The sequence below is a fragment of the Nyctibius grandis genome, chromosome Z (genome assembly GCF_013368605.1).
Source record: "Nyctibius grandis isolate bNycGra1 chromosome Z, bNycGra1.pri, whole genome shotgun sequence".
NCBI classification, from domain to species: Eukaryota; Metazoa; Chordata; class Aves; order Nyctibiiformes; family Nyctibiidae; genus Nyctibius; species Nyctibius grandis.
The window spans coordinates 24,208,946-24,221,746 of NC_090695.1; the positions used below are offsets into that span (position 1 = coordinate 24,208,946).

At 38.7% G+C, this 12,801-nt stretch overlaps 1 protein-coding gene across 1 annotated transcript in view; it reads left to right on the top strand.

Annotated features, from left to right (window-relative positions):
• The first annotated feature begins 12 nt into the window (after positions 1–12).
• The window catches only part of DMGDH (dimethylglycine dehydrogenase), a 50,066-nt gene continuing 37,277 nt past the window's right edge, over positions 13–12,801 (top strand). The window contains exons 1-5 of the mRNA XM_068422219.1: positions 13–134; positions 1,925–2,090; positions 9,753–9,851; positions 11,120–11,284; positions 11,740–11,944. Of these exons, the coding sequence (XP_068278320.1) occupies positions 13–134; positions 1,925–2,090; positions 9,753–9,851; positions 11,120–11,284; positions 11,740–11,944 (757 nt within the window). The remainder of the gene's footprint in view (positions 135–1,924; positions 2,091–9,752; positions 9,852–11,119; positions 11,285–11,739; positions 11,945–12,801) is intronic.

Below are 12,801 nucleotides of genomic sequence, written 5' to 3' on the forward strand. Positions count from 1 at the left end.
GCTGTGTGCGGGATGAACGCGGTGCTGCGGGGAGCCCTGCGGTGGCTGCGGCCCCCCCGCCGTGGCGGCCGGCCCGACCCCCTCGCCGCGGCTGCCCTGCGGCCCCTCGGCGGCGGCGCGGGCGCCCAGGGGCGGTGAGTGCGGGCCCGTGGGCCGGGCCGGGCCGGGGGCGGTGGGGAGGCGCGGGCAGAGGAGTCTTTAACGGTGGCGGCTGTCACCGCCTCAGGACGCGGCCCCCGAGGGTAAGGCTGCCCGGCGGGGGCTGTGAGGGGCAGGCGGGAAGGGGAACGGGCTCCTGCCGCCTGCCTTGCTCCACCAGCGGCCGGTCGGGGTCACCGGGCCGCCGAGGCCTGTACCCGTGGGCAGGGGGTGCATCTTTCCTCCCCGCGCCTCACCGGACCCAGCCCGAGGTCAGTCGCTGAGCTGGTGTAGAGAGATCCCTCCTGTTGTTTTCTGGGCCATATCAATGAGCGAAAAGCGACCTGTTCTAACGAGCATGAGCAAACATCTGGGTCAGCCGTGCAGTTCACAGGGAAGGTACCCCACGGATTCTTCACCAGGCTGATGGGTTTGAAAGAAAAGGTTTGAAAAGAGCTGAAAGTAGGTGAGGTAATCTCAAATTCATGGCATAAAAGAAGCATGAGAAAAGCCTCCACGCTTGACCTTGCTTACCACATGCATCAAAATTTGGTGTAGGAGCTAGTGCAAGGGTCTCACATCTGACTGTTAAACAGCTTGCTGTTAACTTGCAAAAATTAATATGTAATCTCAAAAAAGAACACGTGCAAGTGTGTGGTGCACCAAATACAGAAAACCTATGTTGTCCAGTGCTCCCACTTATTTTACTTTTCATTCATTGCCACATAGTGAATAAGCATAGTGCATATTCCCTCTGCAATTCCATTTAAAATGTCACATTATTTTATAAGATTGCCATTCATAATACACACAACTAATAGCTTTGACTTCTGAGTGGAGGACAGGTGGAAGTCTAGTTACACATTAGAAAGCCTTTTGCAGAGAAGTTGCAAAAGCAAATGTACAAGGAGTAGGGGGAGATAAAATTGAGTGTTGATTAACTGTGCTGAAGGGACACAGTGTGGTTTGTAGTGTAGTGTGGTGTGGTTTCACAGTAGTCTGTACTGCTCCTGTACTAAGAGGTCCTACCTTGTCTCGCATCAAAAAAAAACAGGCTTTTTTTAATTTGGATAAATTTCCTGATCTGGCTTGCTGCTTGGCTGTCTGTGGATGGGGCAGTAGAGAGGAGGATCAGATGAGATGGAGAAGAATGGAGCTGCCTATGGCAGCAGTTGTGGTTTGTGGTGGCTTAAAGTGGTTGTGAAGATGCAGTGTGGTGTAGTAGCAGGTGGGAGCCATTGACAAAAACCTGTTTTATAACGTTTTGATTTCAGCAAAGTAGAACATGTCAAAATAGACAGAACATGAAAATAAACATTAAGTTTCATTGTTCATGAACACAAACACTGATGTAGTCTGCTGACATTGGCTTTAGAAATTTATTAAGGAGCTTTACTAAGTAGACATTTTTAAAAGACTGTGTTGCGTAAACTATAGCACTTTTGAAAAGTTAGGTTTTGACACTGTCATTTCAGAGCTACAGTTTCTCATTGAAAAATAGGGTCTACATATAAGGGTATATTGGACAAATAACAAATATTTGAAGTTGTGAGTGGAAGCAAACTTGCTTTGCTTTTTGTATTACTACTGTTTATATATGACCCTGTTTACTTTACTTTACCCTTTACTGTAAAAGAAGGTAAGAGTGAACAGGTTAGGTTTTAAGTCAGGTGTGTCTAGACTCTCAAGGAGGCACCAAGTTATATTATGATTGGAGCAGTAAACAAAAGAGGTGGACAAAAGTGCAATTGTCTTTTTGTAACTTTCTGTAATTCTTTTTCCCCAGGAAAGAAACCCCATCTCCTTCCTTGGGGAAAGATAGAGCAGACACAGTGATCATCGGAGGTGGTTGCGTTGGTGTGAGTCTAGCCTATCACTTGTCTAAGGCTGGCTTGAAGGATGTCGTTCTGCTGGAAAAGTCTGAGCTCACTGCAGGATCTACTTGGCACGCAGTAAGAAATGTTTTGTTGATCTCTCCTTAACAGCAGTTTGTGTATCTAACAGTGGTAGAAGTTTCGTTACCTTTATATTCCCTGGCTTTCCAGAGATGAACTATATCTTTGTTATTTTATAGATAGAAACTTTAGTACTGATTTCTTTATAGATTGGCTATATGAGTTTTGAAAAGTTGGTTCAGCTATCCATAGTAAACTTTTCTAATTTGTAAAAATTCGGACCAATACTGTATTTTGAAATTACTGGAAGGTAGCTGTTAGTATTGTTATACATTTTTAGCAGTTAACTGGATTTAGACTTTAAACTTCAGTTCAACTTGGACTGTTTAAATTTAAGGTTCTATTTCTAAGGTAATCTAATTTATACTGCAGACTTTATCATTGGAAGTGGTTGCACTGTGTCACGGTTTAAAGCTGGGCCAGCTATTAAACCTGTGGCAGATGCTCTCTGTTAACCCTCCCCCCCCCCACCCAAAGGGAAAGGGAAAAGGGAGAGAGACTTATGGGTTGGAAAGTTAAAACAGTTTTAATAAACTATAGTAATGAAAAAGAGTATAATAAGAATAATAGAAATAAACAAATATATACAAATATATACAAAACCAAGATCAAGAGCTTGGAAATCCTCCTCAGGCAGAGTTGCTCCCCCAGCACAGGCAGAGGGGAAAATGCAGTAGCTCCCTTTGCCATCACACCTGCAGGCTTTTAACTGGAGAATTGGGAAAGCTGGTACCAATCAGTGGGAGACAGGAGGGCCCCTCCCTCCTGGGCCCCACCTCCAGGAGGCAGTGGGTTAGTGATAAATAGGAAAGTGAGAATGTCATGTATGGGATGGAATACCTCGTTGGTCAATCTTGGGTCACCTGCCCTGTCTGCTCCTCCCTGCAGGTGCAACCCCCCTTCGTCTCTTCACTCATAAGCAGTGAGGAATTTAGCAGTGACCTTGGTTTCTCTAAGACTAATTGGCCTGGTTTGGGCCAAACCAGGACACACTGGCATGCAAAAACCAGAAATATGGAATTTGACATTATTGTATGTGTGATTATTTTTTATGTATGTGCCATCCTGAAAAATAGGTGATCAAGAAGCAGCATCAGTGTTCAGTTCTCAGAGAATATCCCTGTCCCAGAAACTGATTCTTATTAGAGGCAAGAGCTTTCTTTCCTTCCACTGCTGACGTTACACAAAATCTTGGGGTTGCAAAGTTAACAACCGTACACTGTGGGTTTTTTTAAGGCAGAGTGTTTCTCTGTACTCTAAGGAAAAGAACATACATGTAATAATGACAGGGTGGGGACACCTCCTGTAATAATGCTAATCACATGGACATACTGGTGCACAACAAGCATGTATGTAATTACATATTTTCTATGTCAGTGTCTGGAGTAGGTAGTGTAACAAAATGAAATAAAGCTTACCACAGTAACAGATGCTTTTTCCATTCATTTCCAGCTGTGCTCAGCTGAAATTGGGAGAATGTTATCCCTGTGTGTAGCAATACAAAAGAGTAAAAACCCAACAGCTTGCTATCTCTAGAACTACTCTGTTAATACAACAGAGCATTTATGCAATACTTATAACTATAGTATCTGAGTGCCTTTCGGGAACAAATTAAGGAGGATAGCTCAGATGGATTATATTTGATTTGTATTCTCATACTTCTTGCAGGGGAGGAAGTCTGAGGTTTGAAATACTTCATCTTAGTGCAGATGTTTTGTGTGTTTGGGGCCTTATGAGAGAACAATACTAAAAAATGAAATTAAAAAAAATCACTCCCTGAAATGTGTGAGTAGGTTTCCGCTTCATTTAACTTGCTTTTCAACAAACAAAGCAAAAGAAAACACATGGTATGGAGTTAGGAAAAACAAAATTCAGTAAGTACGTGTCTTTTAGACAGAACCATACCACAGCTGGTATAGTTCAGTGAACAGAGCAACACTATAGTGTCAGATCATGCGTCTTGTGTATTGAGTCATAACTATGAAATGCTCAAAGAAGTACTGTGACTTAAGTATATGAGTGAGGCACAGACTGATTTCTATTTACCCAATGCATATACAGAACAATATGTGTGTAAAAAATAATAAAAATCTTCTCATTGAGTAAGAAACCAAAATAATGAATGGGGAGTTGTTACTGAACGTTTCCTTTGTTCTCGTCATTATACTTGCTCACTCTAGCTTATTGCTCATAACATATAAAAGCAATCTCTTCTTCAGTATTTTTGCCCCCACTTCTTAGTGAATGTGAGTGAGGAACTCTGTTTCAAAGGTGTGGAGGGACCTGGAGAGCAGCAGAGAAAATGCCTGCACTGGGCTGTTGAGAGGGCTGCCTTGTGGCACCTGTTGCAACAGAATTTGATGCGATTAACACAGCAAGACACCTAGTTACGGGACAGGTTAAAATGGATAACTATTAGGTAAACTACATGGGATACTGTCTCTTTTCATTGAACTCAGAGTGCTCTGTCTGAAGATGAAAATGTTGATGATAAGTCTTTTTCAGACTATGAGAAAGATCAAAACTGTGACTGTGAGTTCTTTGTTCTACTGTGCATTTATCAGTGGTTTCCTCACAGTGATACAATACTAGATACAGAGGAAAATTACACATATATTTAGCATGTGAAATGGCACGTAGTATATTGCCTGCAGCCACGAATGCTGAAAGTCTGGTTCAGGTGTTGCTGTACTATACCACATTTTCCCTCTTTCACAGTCCGGTAAGTCCTGCCAGAGCTCAGGATCATGTTTCATGTAGATCATATTCCTGTGAGTGTTGCTGCCAAAACTTTCTTCCACTTCTTAGGTCTGAGATAAATTTGGCTGACACTCATGTATGTTATTAAAACAGCACAGAAAGTGTGCACTTTTTTATATTATCAGTAATAAGGAGATAGAGCAAGTGCTTCTCATTTTTATACCTATCTAACCATGACAAAGAAGTGGTTATTATATCTGTGTAAATTAGGGCAGGACTTAGGCTTTGAGAACTCGAAGTTGTGCTGTTCTGCAGGTCACATCGTTTGCAATCTCACTGAAGCCCTAAGGTCTGAACAAGGGATATATAACTCACTCAGCAAATAGATTTATTGTGTTGTTACTTTTTTAAAAGGTGTTTTCTCAGAAAATGTTTAATGTCTCATTCTGTTACGTGATACTTTTTCTTGCAACATACAACTGATTTTGCTGCGGATAGTTAATAAAGCACAGCACAAGACAAATAAAAACTTGTTATGACTTGGTCATACTTGCAAGAAGAGAGAGTATATGTGATAACAGTGTCTATGCTATTTTCCTCCAGAATGCTAATTTAAAAAATGCGGTTAGTATAAAATCTAAACAGACTGGGATAGAACAAAACTGATACATGAACATTTCAACAAAGAAAATTTCAACTATAAAAATGCCTTAAAATCACTGTGTCAGTTCTCATAGCAAAGTGGCCATTCTTAAAATTATTTTCCCAGATCATGTTCACTTACAATAGAATAGCACAATCTCTGTTATATGAAAACAGAGCAAAATCTAGAGCAACTCTCCTTTAAATACAAGAACAGCCCACCCTGAAAGTCAGGAAAACAAGTAAACACACTGGGAGGCCAGCTGGGCCAGACAGGGAGCCTATGACTGAGTTCTGGAGCAAAACCACAGTGTACAGCATGTGGAAGCAGGAAAAGGCTATGGAGGGGTAATTTAGAAAAATTTCCTGAGCATGTACAGGGGGTGTTAGGAAAGCCAAAGCTCAACTAGAGTTGAGACTTGTATGGAACACTAAAGGCAACAAGAAGAGCTTCTACTGCTGCGTTAGTAGACTGAACAAGGAAAAATGTTCAGCAGGACCATTGCTGAATGAGGTGGGTAATTTGGTCACAGTGTACTCTGATAAGGCTGAAGTACTGAATGCCTTCTTTGTCTGAGTTTTCACTGCCAAGGTTTCTCAGGCCTATGTGCTCTGAGCAGGGTTCAAGGAGAAGAGGAACTACCAGCAGTGGATGAGGATCGAGACAGGGATTATTGGGAGAACTTGACTCATGCACATACATTGGACCAGATGGGCTGCATGCAAGAATGTTGCTGATGGTATTGCAAGGCTGCGGATGTATCACCTTTGAAAGACTGTGCAGATCAGGGGAGGTGCACAACATTTGGAGAAGGGCAAATGTATGCATCTTTAAAAAAAGCCAAAGGGACAAGCAAGGGAGCTTAAGACCAGCTAGCCATACTTTGGTTCTCGGGAAAATCATGGAGCAAGTCTCAGATCATATTTCTGGGCCCATAAAGGGCAAAAAAAGGTGATTGGGGAACAGTTCAGCATAGATTTACCAAGCGTAAATCATGTCTGACCAAACCTGATTGCCTTCTATGATAAAATGACTGAATCTGTATACAAAGGAAGAGCAGCTGATGTCACTTACCTAGATTTTAGCAAGACTTTAGACACTGTCTCCCATAATAATGTATTCAACTGAAGATGTTATGTTCTGTATGGCTGGACAGTTAGATAGTTAAAAGACTGTTTGGATAGTTGGGCTCAGAGGGTAGTAGTTAATGGGTCATTCTCTACCCAAAGCCTGGAAATAAGTGGAGTGTCACAGGGGTCTGCCCTGGGACCCATCCTGTTTAATATCTTTATCGACGATCTGGAAGAGGTGATGAAGTACATACTCATCAAGTGTGCAGTTGACACGAAACTGAGAGGGCCAGTCAATGCACTCAAGGGCAGGGCTGTCATGCTGAGGGACCTAGATGGGCTGGAAGGATGTAAGGATAGGAACTTAACGAAATTTAACAAGGACAAATGCAAAGTTCCATACTTGGCCAGGGAAGTAGTGCAGTCTCTATCCTTGGAGATTTTCAAGACTAGGATGGAGAAAATCTTGGGCAACCTGGTCTGATGTTGTAGCTGGCCCTGCTTTGAGTATGAGGTTGGATAGAGACCTCCTGAAGACCCATTCAATCTGTTTATTTTGTTGTCATTATTTTATGATTCTATGATCTTTTTTATGTAGTCCAGTCAGATTATAGTTGTCTCCCAACTGCACTCCTGAAATCAGAAACATGCTTTATCTATGCCAAAAGGCATCAAATGTGTTTAAAATTCTTTTATTCACTTAAAAATGTCAGAGAGAGAAGTTTTGATTTAATTCCTTCTGTTATATGCTCTTGAATGTATATGGACTTATAGCTAGCTTGCAAGTGATTTGTGGTTCATTTGGTTCAAAATTACTTTACTAACAGTGACCACTAAAATGGAATTTCCCTACATCTGGAAAATACATTTGGAAAAATAACAGAAGACCAGAAAATGTTTACATAAACAAAAGAAGACAGTAAAAATAATATGAGATGACACAATTTGCTGGTACAAGTAAATCAGTTACTCATAGGTTATTGTAAATGGCTAAAGAAATGTAAACATTTAAATGCCTAATTTATTTCTTTATTCTGTGTACACAGAAAAAAGGCCCGTAGGATTTACTTTTTAAGAAACAAGCAAGTTTTAATTAAAAATTCAGCAGTGAAACAGCCCTGGGTTTTAGGGCTGAGGTAATTAAAATAAATTCTGAGGTAATTAAAATAAATGTGTTCACAACATCATAAAACCACATGTATCAAATGAGATCAAAAACACATTAAGTCAAATACCTAGTCTCCAGCAGTGTCCAGTATGATGATGATATGATATGATAATAAGAAAAGGACAAGTAATATTTTTCCAGACTATTAATCTAGCCCAGGGACTTCCTGAATTCAATGTGGCTGCTTTGTGCTTAGTATGGCTCTTGGTAGATTTTTATTCCTCCTACGATTTGTGTGATCAGTTTTTAAACTCAGAATTTTGAGGTAATGAACAATACCAAACATACCTAGGGAACTACAAGCAGATTTATGACTAAAATACAGGCACAACTGAAAAATATAATACCGCTAGATGATTAATTTAGCATATTTTTCCATTGGTTTATTTTGGCATTTCATTCATGTAGTATACCATGATATCATATATAAACTTCAAGATATAAGAAAGATAAAATCCTCACAAAGAAAGGTAGGAAGAACTTAACACTGTCGCCAGTGTAAAGACATACATATATTCAGTAATGCCAGACACTTGTCATACTCTTGCTCTGAAGATACTGAGTACCTGTCATCTCAGGCAGTGAGTATGTTTTTTGAGGGACATAGTATCTGAGTGTAAGCCATTTGCTAAGAGCAATTTGAAGCTAATTGTTTCTGAAGAAAAAGATCAGGTCTTAAATGTGAAGCTGCACTGACAAAGATGGGTCAGAAGAGGCCATGGTTTCAAAAAATGAGGATGTGCGATCTAATTCATGCAATATACGTTGAAGTTAATTATAGAGAAGTCTAACATTTAATAGGTTCTTAGCATAATTAAATAAGTTTGAATTAAAATAGGTCTTTAAAGACCACTAAATCTTGCTTTTGTTATTCATATGTATACAGTTATTCCACTAGCTTTAAAAGTTAAAGCCTTATGTAGCACAGAACAGCTGACAAGCTGAAATCAAGAATAGTGTATGTGCATACTAGGCAACTTAGAAGGAAACTATCAAAACTCTAACGTGTGTGTTACTTGTCACCTTTAGGTTTCCTGCCTTTTTTTTTCTCAGAATGGCAGTGAACTCAAAGGTGGACTCTGGTGTCTAGCTCCCTTAATTGAAGCAACCTTCATCTATGAATAAGCTCTATTTTAGTTAGCAAAATATGCACTACATATATATATGTATAAAGTATTTAAACCAATATAGTTACTTAGCTTGAAAACCTAAGGTAATTTTGCATTTCTGTTGTCTCACTTGGAAGAAGGGTTTTAGTGAGATGTCAAATTCAGGAGATACAAAGACATAGGCTTAAATTCAGTAACATTTTAACTCTGCTTTTTTTTTAAGCACTAAATGTTATGAATGTAGTTAGATTGATGCAGCTGTCTCTTGTAGGAGGTGAGCAGTTTCCTTATATATAGAAGAGGCTGTACTAACTACTTGATTTTATCTTTGCATGAACGCAAAAGGGCTTGACAGCTTTCTAAAGTCAGACCTAGTAAAATGATGTGCAAAATATGTACACTAATTTCTTAAGCTATTTCTGAAACGCAGCAATTGCTCTTCAACTGCCACATGAGACAGCTTTTGAGAACAGAAGAATATTGACTTCACCGCCCTGCTGTTCACACCCCACGAAAGTAATAACTTTTGTTAAGATCTCATCTTTATGAAGGTTTAGTCTCTCTCCCATCTCCATTTGCAGGAAGCAAAAGATCGTACTACAGGACATTTAGAATTAATCAGTTGATGTCGTTGATCAGGAATGGAGACGTGTGTCTCTTCCAAAAGATTTGAAACAGACAACTGAACAATTTAAGGAAGAAAGAAAACCATAGGAGAGAACAACTGCAAGGGTATCAGGTGTTGACAAATTTGATAAGAAAAGACAGGTGGAAAAACATGTGTGCAGAGAACAAGAATGCCCTAAGTAGAGAAAGGATTTTATTTTTGTAGCAGTTGGCTCTATCCATGTGTTGCTTTTCTTTACAGTATCTTGACAATTTCTTTTTGAATGACAGTTGGAAGGAGGGAAAGAAAACACTGCATTTCTAATCATATCTCTATGTTGTTGTTCCTATTTCTTATTTGAGGCTGGTTTAACTACTTATTTTCATCCTGGAATAAACCTGAAGAAAATCCATTCTTACAGCATCAAACTCTATGAAAAGCTGGAAGAAGAGACTGGACAGGTAATCTCCTTAATCTTTTAAATATTACTTCAGACCAATGTTAACCTTACTAATAGTCTTACAGAACAGTTTGGAGTTGACAAGTTGATTATATGTGTGTTCATGACTATCATAAGGCCCCCATTTTATTGAAATAGATTCTCCAGCCTGCATATAGTCTGATGCTTAGCCACTAAATATTTTAGATGATTTCCCAGATCCCTCTGAAATTTAAGAAAATGGTTTTCGTCAAACATCTCAGAAGATCAGCAGACTGAGAGTCTGCAACTTCAGCTTGGTATAGAAGTTAAAATAGCATCAAGGATCTGGAATGAATGGATTGATTATGGTACATTCCTGCTTTAAACGTGTCCACCTAACGATTCATATCATATGATGCTGTCTGTACTTGAGAAGATTGCTGCAATTCTTCCCATCCTTTCAGAGATGTGTTTTTATTTAGTGACTTAAGGAATGGGTATGCAGAGAAACACGGGAGTTGTCTTTTTTATCTGGCATCATTCAGCCACATAGATTTCATTTACTAAATTCATTCTTGCTTCAGACTGCAGCAGAAATTGCATGATCCTCACTGTACTAGTCTACAAACTTGATGATTGTAATAAAATGCTTTTTTTCTTCATTCTGCTGTTCAGCTATATAAGATACTACAGCAGATTATCACTGTGAGTTCTACTAAAAGACTTATTCAGCCATATTGATGTCCTGTGAGGTAACACAGAAAAGGTGAAGTACATAGTGTATGCCAGAAAGTGAGCATTCAGTGTCCAGCTATATATGGAATTCTACTTTATTAAAAAGACAAAAAAGGAAGGTGGTTATTCATTGTGTCAATAAAGGTGCTTAGTCAGTTAAATTTATTCTGCAGCATCTCAACAGAAAATTATGCAGGTGATAGACTTTAATATAAACAATTATATATTTATTTTGGGGATGCATCTGATTCTGATTTTGAAAGTGTATGAGTGCATAAATTCAAATATTAATCAAACCTTGTTAAAATAATAGTGTCACAACATTCAATAAAAGCTTTTTAGAACTGTTTTGAAGATAGTATGTATTAACCTAGGAAGTTAATGTAATAACTTTTCTTAAAATTTTATTTCCTCTAGGAGTTTACATTTAAGTCTTGTTCTTTCAAGGGCACCTAACTTATTTGAGTCTCTTTTCAGTGATGTTAGTGGCAAAGTTCCTGTAGACTTCGGAACATGCATTTATGGAGATGAGTAAAGGTTCTTTCATTAATTCACTTTTGTTCTTTGTTTTAGGCTGTGGGGTTTCATCAGCCTGGCAGCATCAGAATTGCTTCAACCCCCACTAGGGTGGATGAATTCAAATACCAAATGACGCGTGCCGGCTGGCACTCAACAGAGCAGTACCTAATCACGCCTGAGAAAGTACAAGAGCTATTTCCCTTGTTGAACATGGATATGGTAAAGAACTCAATTTTATGAATAGTAACTTCCATTGCAATTAAATAGTGGTTTATCAGATATGTAGACCTAAGGTCTGTTTCTTTTATACAAATTGTACAATAAATTCTTGTTTTTCAGTGAAAAAAAAATGCATTATAAACTAAAATCAGACTCACGTGCATTTTAGTGCATACTGTATGCCAGTATGCGTACTATTAATTATAATATATATAATATTATAATATTTAAGCATTGCAGCCTTTGATTGCATGGGAGAACTGAGCAACTTCACTTCCTTATACCATTGTTAATTTGGCTATCTGAAGGCTTGATAATATTACATGTTTTGAAAATTTGTTTTGATTTGACTCCTTAAGGTTGACTGCATTCAAGAAATAGTGTTTTTTAAAAAAATAGGTTAATTTTCATAAATTTTAATTTCTTTCATTTTCTGGTATTTTACCTCCGCTTAGGTTTTCGCTGGCCTGTATAACCCTGGAGATGGTCATATTGATCCCTATTCTCTCACTATGGCCTTAGCTGCAGGAGCCAGAAAATATGGTGCCCAATTAAATTACCCCATCCAAGTGACTAATCTGAACTCCAGATCAGATGGGACATGGGAAGTTGAAACACCACTTGGAATAATTAGAGCAAAGAGAATTGTGAATACTGCAGGTAACATAAGCATTTGAATACTCTTCAGATTTACAGACTAGCTGACATGGAGCATCTGTACTGAATTGTGTGGATCAGAGGAATGAGTAATCTATGGTTTTGAGTATTCACTTGGTTTGTGGTAAAACTTACTTTGCGCATACAGTATTGTGGAAATTTAGCTCTTATGTTAATTGTCCTTGATTAGGCATTAATCAAATTTCTTTCTGGTTTGTCTCCAGCAGTTACTAGTCAGACTGTCTTGTTAGATTTTAGTAGCAGAAGAGACCTTTACTGGTCTACAGTAAGTTGTGTAGAAGAAACAGGCTGCTGTCTATGCATATTGTCCTCTAAAATCTTACGAGAGCTACTTAGGAAGGGAAAAGGGGTGTATAAATAAAGTAGAAATGTCTTCACTGTTTTTTCGAAGACACTGAGGATTTGCAGCAAGTAAGATAACCCTGCTTATTTCAGTATTATCTTTCTCTAAGATTTAACTCTATCCACATATCCTTGAAACAAAAGATTTGTGTTGCCCTCTGAGTAATATATTAAACATGCACTTGGCTTAACAATACATTTTTCCCATGGAATAAAAATGTCCTAACTAAAAGGAGCTTGTATTTGCATATGCAATTTTTGTTCTTCAGTGTGTTAAAGAAGCCAAACTGTTGTTTCTGCTTCAAAGAGCTTTTGGGCAAGAGTCCTTTGGATTTGTGTTTATTTTCCTGAACAAGTTGATAGTCTTAAAAAACTGTATTCAATCTAAACTTCGCTTATTTTTATGCTGCTTTATACAAGTTATAGAAAAATATATTACCGGTGAAACTGTTGGCATCTCCTGTGTAAGCGTGCCTTCTACTTCCTAGTCGAAGACT